We start from the raw sequence: 20533 nt of genomic DNA, 5'->3' as shown, positions 1-20533 counted from the left end.
CTAGGAATCCTGTTGAACCTGTGGACTGCTTTTGAGCAGTGTCATCTTGACAAGTGTTAAGCCTTCCAGCCCATGAACCCACAGTGTCTTCGCATTTATTTGTTGTCTTTCATTTTTTTCACGAGTGTTTTGTACTTTTTAGTGTACAAGTCTACAAGTATACATTGCTCGTGTGTAGAAATGCACCTGATTGTTGTATGCTGTGTTTGTATCCCGCAACTTGCCGAGTTAGTTTATTAACTCTGTGTGTGTGTGTGTGTGTGTGTGTGTGTGTGTGTGTGTGATCTTGTTAAGGTTTTCTACATATAAGATCATATTGTCTGCAAACAAGTAATTTTCCAATATTGGGTGCTACTTTATTTTTTTCTTTCCTTTTCTCACCTAACTGCTCTTGCCAGGGCTTCCAGTACTGTATTGAATAGAAGCTAAAGGAGACGCCCTTGTCTGGTTTCTGATCATAGGAGCAAAGCTTTCAGCCTTTCACCCTTGAGTAGGTGTTAGCTGTGGGGTTTTCATATATGGTCTTTATCATGTTGAGGAAATTTTCTTCTTGTCCTAATTGTTTTCATCACGAAAGGATGTTGAATTTTGTCATATGCTTTTTCGGATTCAATTGAAATGATTATGTCCTTTTTTCCTCTTCGTTCTGTTAATGTGGTGTGTTACATTGATTTTTGTAGAACCATTTTTATGTTTCAGGAATAAGTCCCACTTGGTCATGGTGTATAATCCTTTTAAGATGTTGCTGAATTCACTGCTAGTATTTTGTTGAGGAATTTTGCATCAATATGCGTAACGGGTATTGGTCTGTAGTTTTATTTTCTTGTATCTTTGTCTGTCTTTGATATCAGGGTTATACTGGACCATAGAATGAATAAGAAGTGACCCTTTCTCTCCAACTTTTTGGAAGAGCTTGAGAGTTGACATTCTGTAAACATTTGGTAGAATTCCCCAGTGAAGCCATCCAGGCCAGGGCTTTTCTTTGTTGGGAGATAGTTTGATTATTGATTTAATCTCCTTGCTAGTTAGAGACCTATTCAAATTTTCTATTTAGTTTTATTCAGTTTTGGTAGAATGTATGTTTCTAGGAATTTGTTTATTTCATCTAGATCTGCAGTTTGTTGGTATAGAATTGTTTGTAGAATTCTTTTAATCCCTTTTATGGCTGTAACTTCTACAATAATGTCTCCACTTGAATTTCTGATTTTTCTAATTTGAATCTTTTCCTCTCTGTTTCTCTCTTTTTACCTTAGTCATTGGAACTAAAGGCTTGCCAATTTTGTTGATCTCTTCAAAGAACCTTTTTTTTTGTTTGTTTTTTTCTTTTCTCTGATTTTTCCATTCTCTATCTCTCTTCTCTATTATTTCAGCGTTTCTGACAAAGGCATAGAACTCCAAGTTTAGTTTATCCTTTTTTTCCTCCTTCTTTAAAAAGGTTAAGTTACTGATTTGAGATCTTTCTCCTTTTTTAGCGTAGTTATTTATAGCTATAAAATTCCTTCTTTGCACTGCTTTCACTTCTCATAAAGTTTTGCTGTGTTGTGTTTTCATTTTCATTTATCTCAAGGTATTCTCTAATTTCCCTTGTGATTTCTTCTTTGACCAGTTGGTGGGTTAAGAGTGTGTAGTTTAATTTACACATATTTATGAATTTTCCAGTTTTCATTCTGTAATTTCTAGTTTTATTTCGGTGTGTTTGGAAAAGATACTTTGTATGATGTCAGTCTTTAAAGATATCTGTGCGTATGTGGCGTCACATACAGTCCATCCTGGAGAAAGTTCCATATACACTTGAAAAAAAATTTGTATTTTGCTGTTGTTGGGTGGAATTTTCTGTATATTTCTATTAGGTCCAATTGGTTTATAGTGTTATTCTTTTATTTGCTTATTAATCTTCTGTGTAGTTGTTCTACCCATTATTGAAAGTGGGAGAGTGAAGTCTCTAACCATTATTGTAGAATATCTGAATTCTGCCTTGAATTCTGATAGTGTTTGCTTCTTGTATTTTAGGACTCTGATTTTTGGTTTATATTTTTTTATAATTGTATCTTCTGGATGAATTCCTTTTACCAACATACAGTGTCCCCCTTTGTCACTTGCAACAGTTTTGCTTTAAAGTCTATTTTTGTTGATATTTATATGGCCACCCCAGCTGTCTTTTGGTAACTGTTTGCTGTCTTTTGGTAACTATTTGCATGGAATATCTTTCTCCATTTTTTCACTTTCAACCAACTTATGTCTTTAGATCTAAAGTGAGTCTTTTGTAGAACAGTATATAGTTGGATCTTTGGGGGGGGGTTATTATCTATTCTGCCAGTCTCTGCTTTTTAAATGAAAGGTTTAACTCATTTACATTTATGGTAATTACTAAGAAGGAAGGACTTCTGTTTTGCTGTTTGTTTTCTAAATCTCTTAAAGCTTTTTGTCCCTCATTTTCTTCATTACAACCTTCTTCTGTGGTTAATTGACTTTTTGTGGCAACACATTTGAATTTCCTTTTATGTGTATTCTTTAGGTATTTTCTTTGTGGCTATAGTGGGGTTTTGTCTTTTTGAGTTGGTTACATCTTTAAAAGTCATTTTTACTATTTTGTGAGCTTGTGAGAACCTTTTCATATTGAAGAACGGGGTGGCTCATGAATAGATACTGACCCAGCTTAAAAGTAGAAAAACTCAGGGGCGCCTGGGTGGCACAGAGGTTAAGTGTCTGCCTTCGGCTTAGGGCGTGATCCCTGCATTGTGGGATCGAGCCCCACATCAGGCTCCTCTACTGGGAGCCTGCTTCTTCCTCTCCCACTCCCCCTGCTTGTGTTCCCTCTCTCGCTGGCTGTCTCTATCTCTGTCAAATAAATAAAAATAAAAATCTTAAAAAAAAAAAAAAAGTAGAAAAACTCAGAGGAGAGATTTTAGGATTCTTCCCTTAAACTCCTGATAATTCACATGAACAAATCCCAGGAAAAATTGGTTCTGTTGCCTTTCTGCCTCCTGTAAAAGTCCAAGTGACTTGTCTGTACTTCCTAATAATTATTTTGTTGATTTTGCTTATCATAAGTACAAATCATATTACATTAGCTTTGATTTTTCTTTTTTTTAAAAACTGCTAACAAAAATACTGTCATGTTTTTGGCTTGGTTTTGAGTGGCTTGGTTTAACTTTAATCTACGTTTGGATAGTGCTGAGTAGTCTCTCTGACTAGTCCCTTTCCTCACGGTCACCTCTGTATGAAGAAAATTACCATTTAGAGACTCATCCAAACTGCCCCAATATAGTTGACTATATATGTTCATATCACATGTATTTTAAAATAAGTGGTAGATGTTCTGTATTGTCCTCATAAGAGAAGGAAATATTTTCACTTTTATATCCTGACTGGTGAATACAGTAAAATGGTTAACTGTATGTATTTTTGCCAATCAAAATTTGTAAATATAAAAGTGTAAGAATAAGATACTGTCAGATATTTTTCTTGAGAAATTTAGGAATTAGTAATTTTTCCCTTCACGTATAATTTCAAGATATTATATTATTATTCCATGGATTCTATGGCAAGATCATGATCGTATGTGACCCACACGAGCTTTATTATAGCTGAACTCTTCTATCTATAATTTTGAAAGACTCGATGAATTGCCAGCTGGCTATTTGGGTTAGGAAGCCGATTTAGCCGATCAGCCTTCCTACCTGTCTTCCGTTCATTTATTTAACATTTATCATACAAGATACCATATTTGGTATGAAGATACAAAAATGGATGGAACAGTCCCAGCTCTAAAGGATCTTCTTATAGTCTTTTAGGTGAGGTAACATACATGCAAATGGGACAGTTGCAGGAATGACTATGACAAAGACTGAGACAGAAAACGAAGTGCTTCCTGATTAAATATCCAGGTTACTTCTAGCAGGCAGCAACAATTATGGAGCAAGTAGTCCTTGAAAGGAGGACCTTTGAGTTTATCCCTGAGGGCAGGTAGATTTTAGGAGATAGAAATGTTGAATAATTGAGGTTGTTATTCCAAACAGAGGCTACGGAATGAACAAAACACACGGAGCCCAGGCATATTTGGATCACAAAAAATAATAGAAGAAAGAAGAAAGAAAAATGCATCAAGAAAGAGAGATTAAAACTAGAGTTAGAAGACCTTTAAATTAAAGGCTAAAATTATGGGGCGCCTGGGTGGCTCGGTTGGTTGGGCATCTGCCTTCAGCTCAGGTCATGATCCTGGAGTCCTGAGATCAAGCTCGGCATCGGGCTCCTTGCTCAGCTGGGAGTCTGCTTGTCCCTCTCCCTCTACCCTGATTGTGCTCTCTCTCCCTGTCTCTCTCTCTCTCTCTCTCTCTCTCAAATAAATAAAATCTTTAAAAAAATTAAAAATTAAAGGCTCAAATTAGAGTTCATATTACAGGCATTGGGGGGTTTTGAAGGGTTTCATACTACACAATGACATAATCAGAGCCGTGCTTCAGTTGGAGTGCGGAGGCTGTGTAGGAGGGAGGCCAACTTCCACAGTCAGGGCCTCTAGACCAAGATGGTCTGAACCAGAGCAGTGACAGAGGGAAAGTTGTGGAAGTAGAATCAACAAGATTTGGTGACTGGCCAGACGGAAAAGTAGCAGAATGAGTCAAGGATACCTACAGTTTCAGTCTGACTGACTTGGAAATGAAAATTGGAGCGATAAGAAGAATAAGTATTGAGTTATTTTGGATTTAGTGAGTTTCTCAAGTAGCTGGAAATGTCAGGAGCTCAGCAGTGATATTTACCGGGAGTAAACTGTGTGGCTGCTGCTTGTTGCACTACGGATGCATATAAGCTGTTTCCAAAAAAAATTTTATCAACTTTTCACACTTGAAAAAAACAGCTATGTAAAGGCTGCTTCACTCTTTCAAATAACTACAAAGCAGTGCTTGATACAAAGATATATTTTCAGTTAGCAAGAAAGCCTTTCAGCCGTTTTCCTTTCTCCTCAGTTTATTTATTGCCAGCGTCTTACACCTGTGCTTTCCAGTAGTGCCCAGCAGCCCCGTGTGGCTGTTGGACGCTCATTATGTGGCCCATCGCAACTGAAATGTGCTATAATTATAAAGGCATATCCTGGATTTCAAAGACTTGGTATGAAATAATGTAAAATATCTCATGAATAATATTTTATATGTGCTAAATGAGAACGTTTGGGGTATTGTTCAGGGCTCCCCAATGCCACCCACATGTCAGGTGATTTGCTAGAAGGACTCACAGGACTCTGCATGTATTTGAATACTTACGGCTGAGATTTCTGACAGCGAAAGGATATGGGATCAACAAAGGAGAATTACTGTCTGAGTCCTCTCAGAGAAGTACTCTCACAGGCTCCCCAGCGCTCGCTGCCTCCCCTGAAGGGCGCACTGGGCATGTGTATTTCTTGATCAACAAAAAATGCAGTAACATGGACAATGTTTTGGTCCAGAGAAGCACCCAAGGTTTTTATTGGGAACTGGTCTCATAGGTCTCACTTTCTGCCTTTCCTGTACCAAAATCGTGGACTCAAAGAAGGAAAGAAGGTGTTCGGCATAAATGACGTTGTTCACACCAACTCTAGGCACCATGAGCCTTATCAGTCAGGGAATGGAGGAAAGTCCAAGTTCCCAGTTGCCAAAACTAAGGGCCAACCTTGCACACAAACCCTTCTAAAGGTAACGGCCTCAGTTCTGCCATGGTAATAATAACTCTTTTCTGCACAGATATATTGGGTTAAATAAGCTATTAGCACCTGTTTCTTTTTAAAGATCTTTATAATGTAGCTACTTGGTCACATTTTGGCTCACATTATATTTATTTTTAGGCAGTACTGATATATATCTTAAATATATCTTCTCTAATGTGTTTTAGTTAAGGTATTTCTCTATATACACTAATGATTTCTCTATCAGTACAAATCTGATAAGAAAACAGGTAAAATGCCTCCCTCAAGTGATGTCTTCACAATAATCACTAAATATAAGACTTAGCTCCATATCCTAAATTTAGCTTTGTTATCCATGAAGAACAAGAAACCCTGTTCAAAAAAAAAAAAAAAAAAGTCATATGTATGTGACCAAATAAAGGATTTTGTAAGTTTTTATAAAACAAAAGTCCCAGTTTGGAAAACTCATAAGCACATTAGAGAACTCCCAAACAGGACATTTTTATATGCTCATCATTAATTCAAACTGCTAAACTCCTTTGTTTTTCTCTAAAACTAAAATGATGTGTAAAATTATTGTGAATCCATTCATGAAAACCATCAATATTTTAGAAGAGGTTTATATGGATGGACTAATTCTGCATGAGATACTCACTTTATACGTACCCATTGTAGTTTACAGATATGACTAAAATAATATAACTTGGCTAAAATGAATGATACAGACTAGCACTCCCGAGCACTGAATACTAATGCATATCTCACTCTTTAAGACAGGATATGGTTTTAGGAAAATAATTTCTAGGACTACAACTGTGAAAGCAGCAAAAGTTATTTTTGTTAGAATAAATCCATAATGTGATTCTCAGTGACATACTGCCTACGGGGGCTCCTGCAGGCCTAGTTGAAGGACAGACATCTCTCAGCATCACTGTCACATCTCATGAGAAGGGGAGGGGAACTGATATCCTAAGCCGCCTTCTTCCTCACGCCGTGACCCAGCAGTGAGTAAAGGGGGAAAGTAGAAAGTCCTCAGGCTATAAGTGGAAAACGGTTTATAACTGGCACTATTTTTGCTATTCTCATTGTCCCTTACTTATAAATTCCAGTAATTCAGCCATTTTTTATAGTTTTTAATTGAAGAATGTCATTAACATCCCATGTCAGTAACTGATACTTCGATTCTCTTTATAAACAGCAATATTTGTCCACTGAAAATCCACAGAACTTAATACATCTGTAATTATGAGTATAATACATTTCTACAAAACAATATCTGATGATGTCAGCACTGCTTTCTAATTGCCTTAAATAATGTGGGGAGCAGTTGTAAAGAATTCTTTAATAAAAACAGGATGTTTTCTACTCACTGTACAATCAATGAGAAACACTGACCAGAAAACCTGTCTTTTTTCTCCCCTTCTGAGGATTATAAAGAAACATCAAAATGTTCTGTGTCACACGATGTTCTGTGGACAAACTTTAAGAGCTAATCGTAGTTGGACTCAAAGTCAGAATCCCTAGAAACCACAGTGCTGCTTAAAACCTCGCTCAGCCCGTCTTGAAAATAGCTTCTGTTCGCTGTCTCCTCATTTGTGAGCTGGATAAGACTGGTAAAATTAGAGGTCAGTAGGTAATATGATATAGTATGTCATAGGATTGTGGTATGATAGATAAACAAAATGGAAAACTCCAGTTTATGGAAGTAAGTATTCAAAAATGCTGTGTGTTCTCTAGGCCTTTTGTCATGTTAAAGCGCACACCTGGATGTAATATAATTTTATGATCGATATGACACAGCTGAGGTAGGTACACTAGCTAATTTGGTACCGAAATAAAATACCACCATATATTTTCATTGGCTTTTCTGTCCTCAACCTAACGGCATATTTATCAAGAATCATGAGATACTTACTTAATGGTTAAATAATACCATGTGATGGATTCAGTCTCTGAGTAAATTACTTACTGGTTATATACATGATTCTTCTGAGAATAGAAGTATCAACATGATTGAGACCACTAATTTCATAGTCTCATTGATTTTATTCTTGGTTTTTTTTGTTGTTTTTAAGATTTTATTTGAGAAAGAGAGAGAGAGAAAGAACACAAATGGTGGGGAGGGGCAGGGGGAGAGGGAGAAGCAGGCTCCCCGCTAAGCAGGGAGCCCGACTCGGGGCTCGATCCCAGGACCTGGGATCACAACCCAAGCTGAAGCCAGATGCTTTACCAACTGAGCCTCCCAGGCGCCCCAGTCTCATTGATTTTAGAACCAGAAGTCTGAAATACACTATAGTCCATCTCATTCGTTTAAAAAGAGGAAGCAGAGACCCAGGGAGTTAGTTAAAATCTTAAAGTAGACAGGTTAACTAGTAACAGAAACAACTTGTATTATTTACTAGTCCATTGTTATTTGTACTCTCTGTTTCATAGCACTGTTTCCTAAGTTACTCACTGTTCTTAGCTATTTTATTTTAGATTCTTGAGTCATGAGAGTCACCCAGGGGTTATTATACTTGAACAGGAGTGGGTAAGTACTCAGCAAATAAGCAAGCCTTAAAGTTTTGTGCAGAGAATAGTTAATTGTATATAGATAAAACTCATGCTTAAACTCAATTTTAGCTTATGGAGAAAGGATGGACATATCCTGGCTCATAGTGATTAACCTAGATTATTAGCCTGCTGAACTAGAACTTGGGTGACTGTTACCTTTTGGGGATTCTGCCTTAAACAGAGATTATATTTGTTCTCTAATAGCAAAGCAATTTTGGATGTTATTTTTTGTTTGCTTTAATTGAAGAATAATTGACATTCATTCAATACGGTATTAGTTTCAGTGATTTGATATTTACATACATTAGGAAATGATCACCACAATAAGTCTAGGTTCCGTCTGTCACCATACAAAGTTGTTACAGTATTACCGACAATATTCCCTATGCTGTACATTACATCCCATGGCTTATTTATTTTATAACTGGAAGACTGTTCCTCTTAGTCCCCCTCCCCTACTTTGTCCTGTCTCCCCACCCCTGTCCTCCAGCAGCCATCAGTTTGTTCTCTGTACTTGTGAGTCTTTGTTTTGTTTTGTTAGAATCCACATGTAAGTGAAATCGTAGGTATTCGTCTTTCTCTGACTTATCCATGTTGTCACAAATGGCAAGATTTCACTCCTTTTTATGGCTAGTAATACTCCATTTTATACATGTACCACATCTTTATTCATTCATCCATTTATGGACGCTGAGGTCATTGCCATATCTTGGCTATTGTAAATAATGCTGCAATGAACATAGGGGTGCAGATATCTTTTTGAATTAGTGTTTTCATTTTCTTGAGATAAATAGGCAAGAGTAGAATTGCTGGATTATAGGATAATTCTATTTTTAATTTTTTGAGGAACCTCCATACTGTTTTCCACAGTAGCTGTACCAGTTTGCATTCCCACCAGCAGTGCACAAGGGGTCCCTTTTTTCCACATCTCCACTGACACTTATTTCTTGTCCTTTTGATAATAGCCATTCTGACAAGTGTGAGGTGTTATCTCATTGTGGTTTTGATTTGCATTTCCCTGATGATCGGTGTTGTTGTGGATGTTGTCTGTTGACCTACATTATAAGTCTAGTAAATATTTGATAAATATCACATTATGTTTTAGGGTTTTCTGGGGTCCCAATAAACACCTATTTTTACAGCCCATCTTCAGAGCCACCTTGAGAAATAGACGAAGGGGTCAGGCAGGTAGATGCCAAACCATCTGTTGTTTGTGTGTGTTTACCATACTGTCAGTTTTATTACTGATGGTGCAGTTGGACAACGTGTTTAAGTATTCCAGAGCTTACTGTGATTGTAACCTAAAGAGAGAGCCTTCTCTTTAGAGGGAAAGAAATACTAAATTCATTGTTTTGATAAGGTTCATTGTATATTTGTTTTTTAAAAAGATATTATTTAGGGGAAGAAATCCAGTTATTATTAGTCCTGTAAAATTTTACATATTTCTTTTCATCTTGAAAAGAAAAGAAAATACAAAAAATATCTGAGGTCTGTAGTATAATAGAGAGAGAGGGGTATTCAGTGTTCCTTCCTTGATGAGACACATATCTTAAATGTAGAATTTTTTAGACAGGAAATACATTTTGCTTGATTATATTTTTGGAAGTCACAGTGATTAGTTGATTTCTAGGGGCTTCTGTCAATGTGAGAGAAAAGCCGTCATGCTTCCTGACTTTCAGATCTTGTGTGTCTTTACACTGAAGTACACATTTTTACTATGTTGGTATTTTTGTCTCCAATCGCAGACTTTATTTCTTAACTGAAGTAAGCACACCGAGTCATAATCCAGTGTAACAAATGTTTACATATATGAGGAAAAGTGTCACGTAGAAGCACATCTGGAGTATGACAGGGACACGGGAGTCATACTAGCTGCCTAGGAGAATTGAGGGAATTTTCACGGAGAGGGCAGAATTGTGAATGATCTTGAAAGATGAGTCAGTGGTCACCAGGAAGGGAAAGGCGGAGACACTTCAGGCTGAAAGAACGGTTTACACAAAATAAGAAGTTATGTGGTATATATTACATATATCTTTATCATTTAAAAAAATTTTAAGTGTGAAATTCCAAGGAGTGACTTTTTTTTCTCTGGTAAAATCTACAGAACATAAAATTTGCCATTTTAACCATTTTTAAGTGCATAGTTCAGTGGCATTAGGTACATGCCTGTCTTTGTGCACCCGTCACCACTGTCCATCTCCAGAACTTTTCAGTCATCCCCAGCTGAAACTCTGTTCCATTAAACACCCCACGCCCCTCTCCCACTGGGTCCTCATAGCTGATTCTTTTTCTTTCAGTGAATGACTGCTCCAGGTACCTCATATACCTGGAATCATGCAATATTTGTCCTTTCGTGTCTGGCTTCTTTTGAGCATATTCAAGATTCATCCATGTTGTGGCATTTGCCAGAATTTCCTTCTGAATTTTAAGCGTGAATAATATTTCATTAGCTATGCGTATACCACATTGCGGTTATCCACTCATCCACCCACAGACATTGATTTAGGTTGTTTCCACCTCTCGGTGGGATACTGCTGCTCTGTGCTTTGTGAATAACGCCGCCATGATCGCCGGTGGACTGTGCGTTCGAGGACCTGGGAGTGGAACAGCTGGAGCCGATGGTAATCGGTGTGAGTCCCGTTCACCACAGCAACTGTACCATTTTACATTTCCCCCAGCAGCGCACCGAGCGTTCCAGTGTCTCCACATCCTCACTGACACCTTCTTTTAACGTTTTGAAAAAATTCACCAGGCTACCTACGAGTTCCGTAAGCAGCGTGGTTAATGTGCTCATGTTCTCCTTACGCTGAGCATGACGTGTGGCACCCAGCCTGAGTTAGAAGTTTTAGGTCAGACCATGTCAGAGAGTTCCACCTCGTGTCTTACAGTTTCTGTAGTGCGGAGTGTCCTTGTGCAACACGCGGAAGCGCGAACAAACCAGGTTGCGTTCTTAGCAACAAACTGTTCTTCTTTCCTGCAGCTCCCTGCATGGGCAGCACTTTCTTTTGCCACAGCAACATGTGCATCAATAGTTCTTTAGTCTGTAACGGTATCCAGAACTGCGCCTACCCTTGGGATGAGAATCACTGCAAAGGTGAGTGCGCCGGCGAAGGCCAACCTTCTTGAGAGGAAAGTGGCCGTTGCCCTTCATTAAGAAACACTGAAAATGACCTTTTCTGTAACTGTGCTCAGTGTAGCTGCTTTGGCTGAAATGGAAACATAGAATATAAATGTTCTTTTAAATGCATCATACACCTCTGGTATGTGGTAAAAGCAAAGAAAAATACTTAATGAAAGCATTCTTTTTTTTAACGACCTATGTTTTTTATCTTAAGTTCAAAAGTCCACCATAATATTTACTGCATTATTTTCTGAGTCATTCGTATTGTAAAGATACCTCATTCTGACAATAATTTAGAAAGTAACCTAGAGTAGTAGTATTTTAAAAATTATACAGAAATACTATTTAATAAATATTGATGGATTCAATCTTAAAAAGCAGACTAGTAAGAACTGTTCTGTTTCATTTTACACAGTTTCCTGTGCTGTATTTCTAGTGTAATCTAAGGTAAACATGACTTGTGGTAATTGCTGAGTGTCTACAGACGTTATCACATCGCTGTCTCAGCCTTAAAGTTTACCTGCCTTCTATTCTCCAAGAGTCAGTCAACGTCTTACTGTGAACAGTTAGTGTGATCTGACAGGGCTGCCTGAAGTACTTGACAGGAAGCGTTTTCAGGTAGTCATTCGGATGGTAGCTCGTGAGGCTGCGCCTCAGTGGCTCAGCCTGGTCCCTTTAGTCCTCTCTTGCTGGTGGCCGTCAGTAGAAATACTGCGGTTACACTTACACATGGCAGTTAGCCACACGTACCCCGGAACAGAAAGCTAACTTTTTTTTTATGATTTTTTTTTTAATTTATTCTACAGAGATAGAGACAGCCAGCGAGAAAGGGAACACAAGCAGGGGGAGTGGGAGAGGAAGAAGCAGGCTCACAGCAGAAGAGCCCGATGTGGGGCTCGATCCCATAACACTGGGATGACGCCCTGAGCCGAAGGCAGACGCTTAACCGCTGTGCCACCCAGGCGCCCCTCAGAAAGCTAACTTGATAGAACAAGAGGATTTCTTCTGGCATTTTCTCTATATTCATGTTTTCATTTTTTTATTCTTTTTTAAGACTTTATTTATTTGGGGGAGAGGGAGCACAAGTGAGGGAAGGGGCAAAGGGAGAGGGAGAAGCAGACTCCCTGCTGAGCAGGGAGCTCGTCCAGGGGCTCGATCTCTGGACCCTGAGATCATGACCTGAGCTGAAGTCAGACGCTTAACTGACTGAGCCACCCAGGCGCCCCCAGATTCGTGTTTTTAATTTGATTTGCAAATTGTGTGCTTTCATGTACCTTCTGATAAAGAACCAAGTCCTTTTTCTTTTATGTAATCTGACTATCTTGTGATTGGTTAGTTTAACTGGAGATCATAATGGGATTGTTTTATTTGTTTAAAAACCTAATTTTAAATGGTATCTATAGTGTATTTGACCCACGTGTTCTGCTTTACCTAAAAATACCTCCCAATGTGCGACAGGACTCATTAGCGAATTTTGAAAGCCTTGTTGTTTCTCTTTCTGCAGAAAAGAAGAAAGCAGGACTATTTGAACAAGTCACTAAAACCCATGGAACAATTATCGGCATCACATCAGGGATTGTCTTGGTCCTTCTCATTATTTCTATTTTAGTACAAGTGAAACAGCCTCGAAAAAAGGTCATGGCTTGCAAAACCGCATTTAATAAAACTGGATTTCAGGAAGTGTTTGATCCTCCTCATTACGAGCTGTTCTCCCTGAGGGACAAAGAGATTTCCGCAGACCTAGCGGACTTGTCGGAAGAACTGGACAACTACCAGAAGATGCGGCGCTCCTCCACGGCCTCGCGGTGCATCCACGACCACCACTGTGGCTCGCAGGCGTCCAGCGTCAAACAGAGCAGGACCAACCTGAGTTCCATGGAGCTGCCTTTCCGCAACGATTTTGCACAACCACAGCCAATGAAAACATTTAACAGCACCTTCAAAAAGAGTAGCTACACTTTCAAACAGGCACATGAATGCCCTGAACAGGCCCTAGAAGACAGAGTAATGGAGGAGATCCCTTGTGAAATTTATGTCCGGGGACGAGAAGATTCTGCACAAGCATCCATATCCATCGATTTTTAATCTTCTACTAAGGGGACTTTAATTATTAAGTGTGTACGTATGCCGCCCACGGAGCACCCGTACTCTTCAGCAGCCTACCCTTTTCTCCTGTCAAGACTAGGACGACTTCATTCCCACTAACACACTGTAACGGCGAAGCTTTCGTTGTCTCAGGCAGCCTATGTGTTAAACCAACCGAGGGACCGACTCTAGTCCATGAACAGAATAAGTCACTGTTGCGCGGTGTCACACACACAGAGTACCAGCGAAATGGCATTTGGAGAGGCGTGCGGTGGTGCTGAGCCAGGCTCAGGCTGCCCGTTAGGCTCAGCGACAGGAATACTGCTCTGGATTGATCCCACAGTCAGTTTAAAAATAAGATTTGTCTCTGTGTTCCTTTTGTTTTTCTTTTCTCTAAATTTAATTTGTTTTATAAGTCCACGATTTTACCATTTTGGTTTCTTACATAAATATAAATGGTTAATGTACCACACATATTTCAATACAGGCATTTGTTCTAGAATTTGTCAAAATATAACTCGTTACTGTGCTAAGTGCCAGCAAAGACCAGAGTTCTGTTTCACCCATCTGTTTCTTCTTCACTGCTGCCTTTTAATTACTGGATCCTTAGTCTTTATTTTTTGTGACTAGTAGATGATATGATTTACCACCTTTATCACCTTTATCATATTTTGTCTTATGCTAGAAGATTTCATAATCCTAGGATGTATGCACCCTTGCCAGTTATGACTAAAACCTTGAAAAAGATGAAAACTTCTAGAAATTATTTGAAATTTCCCAAATTTGGTCACATGCAGTGGTGGCCCATTCATTCCTGTGCACAGGGTCATTTCATTCATTTTGGGGGAGGCCTGTAATTATGTTTCTTTGCTGCGTTTCTCATCACCAGATTTGTGTTTCCTGTTATTTTTAAAAGAAGATGATTTTTCTCCCTTTGTATTGGTTTATGTTATCACATATGGTAGCCAAGGTTGTATGAGAGTTAAAGGGAAGTTCCTAAGAAACTGTAAGAGCCCTCAAATTGCTTCTTACTTGGGACAATACATTTTTCTAGTTCTTACCAAGAATAACAACTTCCACTTTTTTTTAAACTGCGCTTTTGACCTTATTTTTTTTTATGGTATATAAACAATAATTTATAAACATAATATAAAAACTCATTGTGTTTTTTTAGACTTTTGATATTATTTGATACTGTACAAACTTTATTAAATCGAGATTAAAGACCTACATGAGAGATTTCTTCCAGTGTTTGCACTAGTGGCTTTGTATCCAAATATGCTGTGATGGGACTACACGTTGTAACTTATTGTAAAGACCTTGGTAATGTGTACATAAGCTTTTGTTTCTTTTTGGTATTGCATTTAGTTTATGATAAACTTTTCACTCGTGTGTTATTTATTCTAAATCACTACACAAATCATATATTAAAATATACATTGTTACATGATTCTTCAATCATGTTATTGCACTGAGATTTTGGATCGTAAGGTATATATGGAAAGGAATCCATTTATCAAATTATAACTAACACAGACATGCCATTTAAAAGAGGTGAATTCTCATTTTGATATTTTTTGTAGCAAATTCTCAAGTGAGAAATTGAAGTTTCACTGAATTTCATTGATTTTTTTTTTAAGATCTCCCATGTGCGGGTTTTCTCAGATTAGTGAAAACTGAGACCTTTAAATATGATACATATAAAATACCCCTTCAGAATGTTTCTTATATCACCTTTTTTATTTTTTAAAAGTATATACTATCCAAGAGATAGGAAAACCCGTAGATAGTATATTCATGATTTAACGTTTTTAAAAGTCAGCATAATTTCCTGTTTCAAAAATATAATTTGGGAAGGGAGAAAGACTTAATGAATGTAGTATTCATTGAACTAATGAGCCAGAGCCAGATTAGATAGAAATTCTTTCAGGAGCTATGTTGAACAGGCATTCTAGTAGTTAGTAGCCAGCCAAGATTTGAACAGCGTAGTAAATATTTAATATAACTGTGATCTCATTGTTCACAATCATGAAGGAAAACTAGCATATTTGCTATGTAAAATTATATCCATTATGAAAACAGTTGTTAAGTCCATCTTTAACACCTACGTGATAGTAGAAACTAATACAGTAGGCTTAGCTCCATGAACTATACTCACTTGTAACTATATTTTTGAAATTTGTATCCTATTTTCTTTTAAAAGGGCATGAAGAGGCCTACAAAATAGAGCCTTTAAAGAAGACATTTAACATTAAAACAGCACAGAATCACATAGCTTCAAGCAACTCCACTTAGCAAGTAAAGCTTGGACAACAATTTTGGTTCTAAACTTTCTGGCTGCTAAAACCAATGAAATGGTTTTTGTTTTTCACAGTAGAGACCCAAACTTATCTGCAGAGGCTAGTTTTCTCTTCAACTAAAGAAAGAGGATCTTTATATAGAACATTTCCTCAGAATTTAAAAAAGATGCAAAATGCAGAGAGAAGTCAGTTATCTAGTGAAGGCAACGTCTTAATACAGTCTAGGGTCATTGCTTTTTGATCAGTCTTTAGAACTGGAGTGCCAGATAATCAATATTAGCTAAGCCAGCCTTAAACTGCCATGTATTGTATGCCTTCATCAAAGTAGAGACGGACGTTAGGCCTCGTTTAAACATTTTTTAGTCAAACATTTCTTTGGCAGTATGCTGTGAGAAGAGAACGGAACTGTGTTTTAGCCATTATTACCAGCATAATGCTAATTGCTGTATTCTACAGTCTTTCATCTTTGAGGTCAGTAAGAAAACTTTACAAATTGTTTACTAAAGTAAAAGCCATAAATTTGAGTAACGGAAGATGAACTTCAGCCATCTTGTGGAAGTTATTACATCCTTCACGGAAAATACCGAAGCCAGTTGTTCAGCACACGGCGGAAAATGCGAATCTGAAGGGGAGAGCATCTCCAACCCGGGAGCTGCAGGAAGGACGCCGCTGCAATCCTGCCGTTACCTTTCACCTGCGATCCGGAGTTTAGCACAAGATACCAACACTCAAGTGCCCACGAATGGCGGGGAAACTACGAATCCCAACATCTAAAGTGTGTGTGAATAAAGTGGGATGTACCTTTTGTGGAGGGAAATGTTCACCCTAACGGTTTAACCAAAAGCAAGAGATTTTCCACCTTTCACATCACAAAAGAGATTAAAAAGGCTCCTTTACCTTCGACTTGTTAACAGCTTTTGTGTCTGTCTTTGTCACGTTTCGTGTAATCATTAGGCATTAAAAGATCTGGCTCCTAAATGCCTGCTTCTGAACATTTTTATAGTTCTGTTGCTGGTGAGCGGGATGCCTTCTGGTTTCAGGAGAGTGTCAAGTGATGAGACAGGACAGGAAAAAAGCCTAGTTGTGGTTCCAGGCGTGATTCTCAAAGGGGGTTATGTCCTCTTACAAAATGGCGTCTGCTATGTTGTTCATGATAGGAGGGACCTGGAGTTTGGGGGGTTTTAAGATCCAAGAAAGATGATCTGTAACAACTTCATTAATGAGAGTTCTGAGACCCAGAGAAGAGGAGTGAAAAGCCACATCTCAGAACTAGTCCCATGCCCTTGCCTTTGCTGCTTTTCCCCTGCTTTAGCTGGCTGGAAACTTAAAGGTCAGGCAATTCTAAGCAGCAGCCCAGATGTTCCATGGAAGCTTGTCAGTCATTCTGATTTAAAACGTCATTTATTCTATAATAATTTTTTGAAAGCATTTTACTTTTTTTTAATCATTTTACACTATTTTTCACTATTCTACAATTTTGTTGCCATGAGTTCTTGGCATCGGCAAACTGCAAGACAGTGACTGTGAATTCTTAATAGACAATGTTAACAATTCATAGGTTTGGCACTAGATAAAAAGAGCATCAGTGTTTTGCTTTTGTGATCTTTCTTAAATCTAAAGGAAACGATGTGTACTCTAGAAATTAAAGATTCGTGTGCTGTATGTCTTGAGTTTGGAGAATGATTTGAGTTCTGAGCCATGACAACAAGTTGACCTCACATATCTTTTTTAGGTCCCTGCAAAATATACCTCAACCAATTAAAAATTCTGAATTTGCTTTTTTTAGTCATTTTTTTCATATATTTCTCTGATTGGTTTAATGACTACAAAAGCCTAAAAAGCTAAAGATGGGTGCATGTTTAGTATGTACTGTCTTGAGTAACATTTTTTTTTTTAAGATTTTATTTCTTTCAGAGAGAGAGGGGAGGGGCTGAGTGAAAGGGAGAGGGAGAATCTCAAGCAAACTCTGCGCTGAGTCTGGGGCCCAACGCCGGGCTCAGTCTCACAACCCAGAGATCATAACCTGAGCTGAAACCTAGAGTCAGACACTTGACCGACTGAGTCACCCAGGCACCCCTTGAGTAAATTTTTTTAAAGCAGTGAATTTTTAGAGATGAATAGCCAGATCATGTAAGAATTCTTAAATGTTTAATCCTGAATTTGACATGTCACAGTAAAGAACGTGACCCTTGAACTGAAAGTAGAAATTGTGTTTTTTTTCCTTGCTTGTCTCCATTTCCAGAGTTTCTAGAAGTGGCAAAGAATCCTTATTTCCTTTCAGGGGGAAGTTGGCATTTCCTACCCAGTAGCTTCCAAAGTAAAATAATCTTAGTTATGATAAAAAATAAAAGCATCCTCAGGCTGTTCCACCGTTTAAGTTTTCAAATTAATCTTCAAGTGAAATTTTAAAGTTTTAAGGCGAATTTTGTGTTAGATTGCCGACAGAGGCAGTGTTAACATCCAGTCACTAAAGGAGCAGCTAGGACTTTCAGAGTGGGCTGTCCTTTGGGGGTGCAGAGCGCATCAGTCACAGCCACGGCTTAGCAAGGACGGATGAGTGCATTTCACAAAAGGTGCACACTGAGGAGAAAGCAAAGGAAGGCAAAAACTCCAAGCTTTACAATCCTACAGACAGAGATCAAGGAGCAAAGAAAGGGAAAAAACGTAGTTACCACTGGCCTGTCTCTGCAAATCGTTACAGAGCAATTTTACTTTCTGTGTTATTTAGGATCAAGAAACAGCTTTTATCTGAAAGTGCTTTCACCTGCCAAGCTTTGCCGTCCTCTGTAACATCTGGCGCTGGCAGGTCACTGAGCCAGTACATACTTTATTGAAACATTATGAGTAACTGCTGATTGCTAGAAGGAATTTGCATCAGAAATCCAGGTATTGGACCATGCTTTTCAAATGTTCTATTCTTCCACTGATGACTTTGTCTTATTGTATTAAGCAGTGTTCCAGAGAAGTATTCACAGCTTTGAACCAAAAAATAGTCACGTGAATTGTAGGGAAGTTCTTTCCCGACCCTTAGAAGACAGTTCAGCTCTGAAAATGTGCGCGAGTAACAACAGTGAACTTGCAACTTCATCTGTGTTTTACATTCATAGTCTAAAGACAGTCTTACTTCCTACATCATTTATTTTTAATATTAAAAAAAAGGAATAAAGCATGTAGTAGGAATCTTCTAGGATGGCTCCCAGTGATCCCTGCCTCCTGGTGTTCACAAGCTTGCGTCATTCCCTGACCTTGAGTGTGAGATGGATCTAGGAACCTGCTTCCAGTGAATGTGCCAAAAGTGCCACGTCACTTCTGAGATTAGGTGACAGGCTGGCTTCTGTCTTGCTCATCCATTAGTAGTTTAGTGATTTCCTGCTCAGATGGAAGCCAGTCGCCATGTGCTGAGAAGCTCTATGGAGAGGCCCATGTGACAAGAGATGGGGATTTCGAGCCAACAGTTAACATGGCACAGAGGCCCTCAATCCCACCTTCAAAGAACTGAATCCCACCAGCAATATGCCTGGAAGAGGGTCCTCCCCGCTTTGGAGCCTTGAGATGACCACAGACAACACCTTGATTCCATCTAGTGAAAGACCTTGAATACCAGTGAGATCACTGACACAGAAATTGAAGATATGTGCTGTTTCAAGCTGCTGAATTTTGGGGTAATTTGTTACACAGCCATCAATAATGAATGCAAAGCTAGAAAAAGACAATAGCATATCCCAACTCAACCCGTGGGGGGAAAGTAGTTGATGAAATTTAACATGATGTCTTAAGTTGGCAAAAAACAAAAAACAAAAACAAAAACCCTCAAAGCAATGAGCATATCATCTTGAATCTGGCAACATGGAATAAGGAGAGTTGGTCTGAATAAGGAGAGTTGGTCTTCCTCCGACATGAACCTGTCAGCTATCTTGCTGCCCTAGCCACAGATAAAAACACTTGTCTAGATCCATTCTCTCCCAAATATGGCAAAATACTGGAATTTGATTCTACATTTGAAATGTAAATTATATTAAATCCTAACTCTTGCATAGTGCCCCTTTTAAGTGACTCATCAAGTCTCCTTTGAGTAAAATGAAATTATCTAAAAATGAATAAAGGATAAAATTCTATTCAGATTCTATATGGTATTCCCATAATTCAGTCAACATCTTTCACATTTCCAATCCATTAACAGTTCCTACACCGCAAGGCCGGTTACGACTCTATCATTACATGAAAAGGTGATTCTCAGGACAACTGATTTAGAAAGCAATGAAACCCCCCTCCAAAAAAAAAAAGGTGGAGGGACTGTCACTGAGAAAAGAGATACTGGCCTTTCATGTCCAGCACCTCCCTACTCCCAAAATGAGAAATGTGGCCAAAACATTTCTATACAGAGATTTTTCCTGTTGTGATAAAAAAGAGATTTCCTGGAAGAATGATCTTACGATTTTTTTTTTTTTTTGCTTTGCTTTATTTTGGTCAAAATGATTGAAAGACCAACCCTGGAGAGTTTTCTTTCTGAAATTGTTTTCAATAGCTGGCTGACAGCCACAGCTACCTGCTATAAAGATAAAATTGTATCTTTAATTGTATCTGTGTATAAATTTTTCCTTTGAATTTGAAGCCAGCTATTACTGGCATTGTTTTGCCCTGTGGGTATAATTGTGTCCTTAATCTTTTTCTAATATGAATCCATGAAACCTTAGCCTCTAGAAATAGGACAGTACCTGTTCCTTGTACTCTGATTTCTGCAAAAAGAGGCATCAAATGAATCTTGGTCTTCCCCATCCTGCCATTTTTAATTGCTGGATGGTAGTCAGGGACTGTGCT

General features: G+C 38.3%; 1 protein-coding gene across 2 annotated transcripts in view; it reads left to right on the top strand.

Moving 5' to 3' along the window:
* NETO2 (neuropilin and tolloid like 2) overlaps positions 1-17849 on the top strand; it is a 60247-nt gene extending 42398 nt beyond the window's left edge. For both annotated transcript variants that reach the window (XM_034638525.1, XM_034638524.1), the window contains exons 8-9: positions 11190-11303; positions 12835-17849. In XM_034638525.1, coding sequence (XP_034494416.1) covers positions 11190-11303; positions 12835-13415 — 695 coding nt within the window. In that variant the 3' untranslated portion in view covers positions 13416-17849. The remainder of the gene's footprint in view (positions 1-11189; positions 11304-12834) is intronic.
* The last annotated feature ends 2684 nt before the right edge of the window (positions 17850-20533 follow it).

This window comes from Ailuropoda melanoleuca, chromosome 12 (genome assembly GCF_002007445.2).
Source record: "Ailuropoda melanoleuca isolate Jingjing chromosome 12, ASM200744v2, whole genome shotgun sequence".
NCBI lineage: Eukaryota > Metazoa > Chordata > Mammalia > Carnivora > Ursidae > Ailuropoda > Ailuropoda melanoleuca.
The sequence above is the reverse complement of the archived record's forward strand: the minus strand, read 5'-3'. Positions and strand labels throughout refer to the sequence as shown.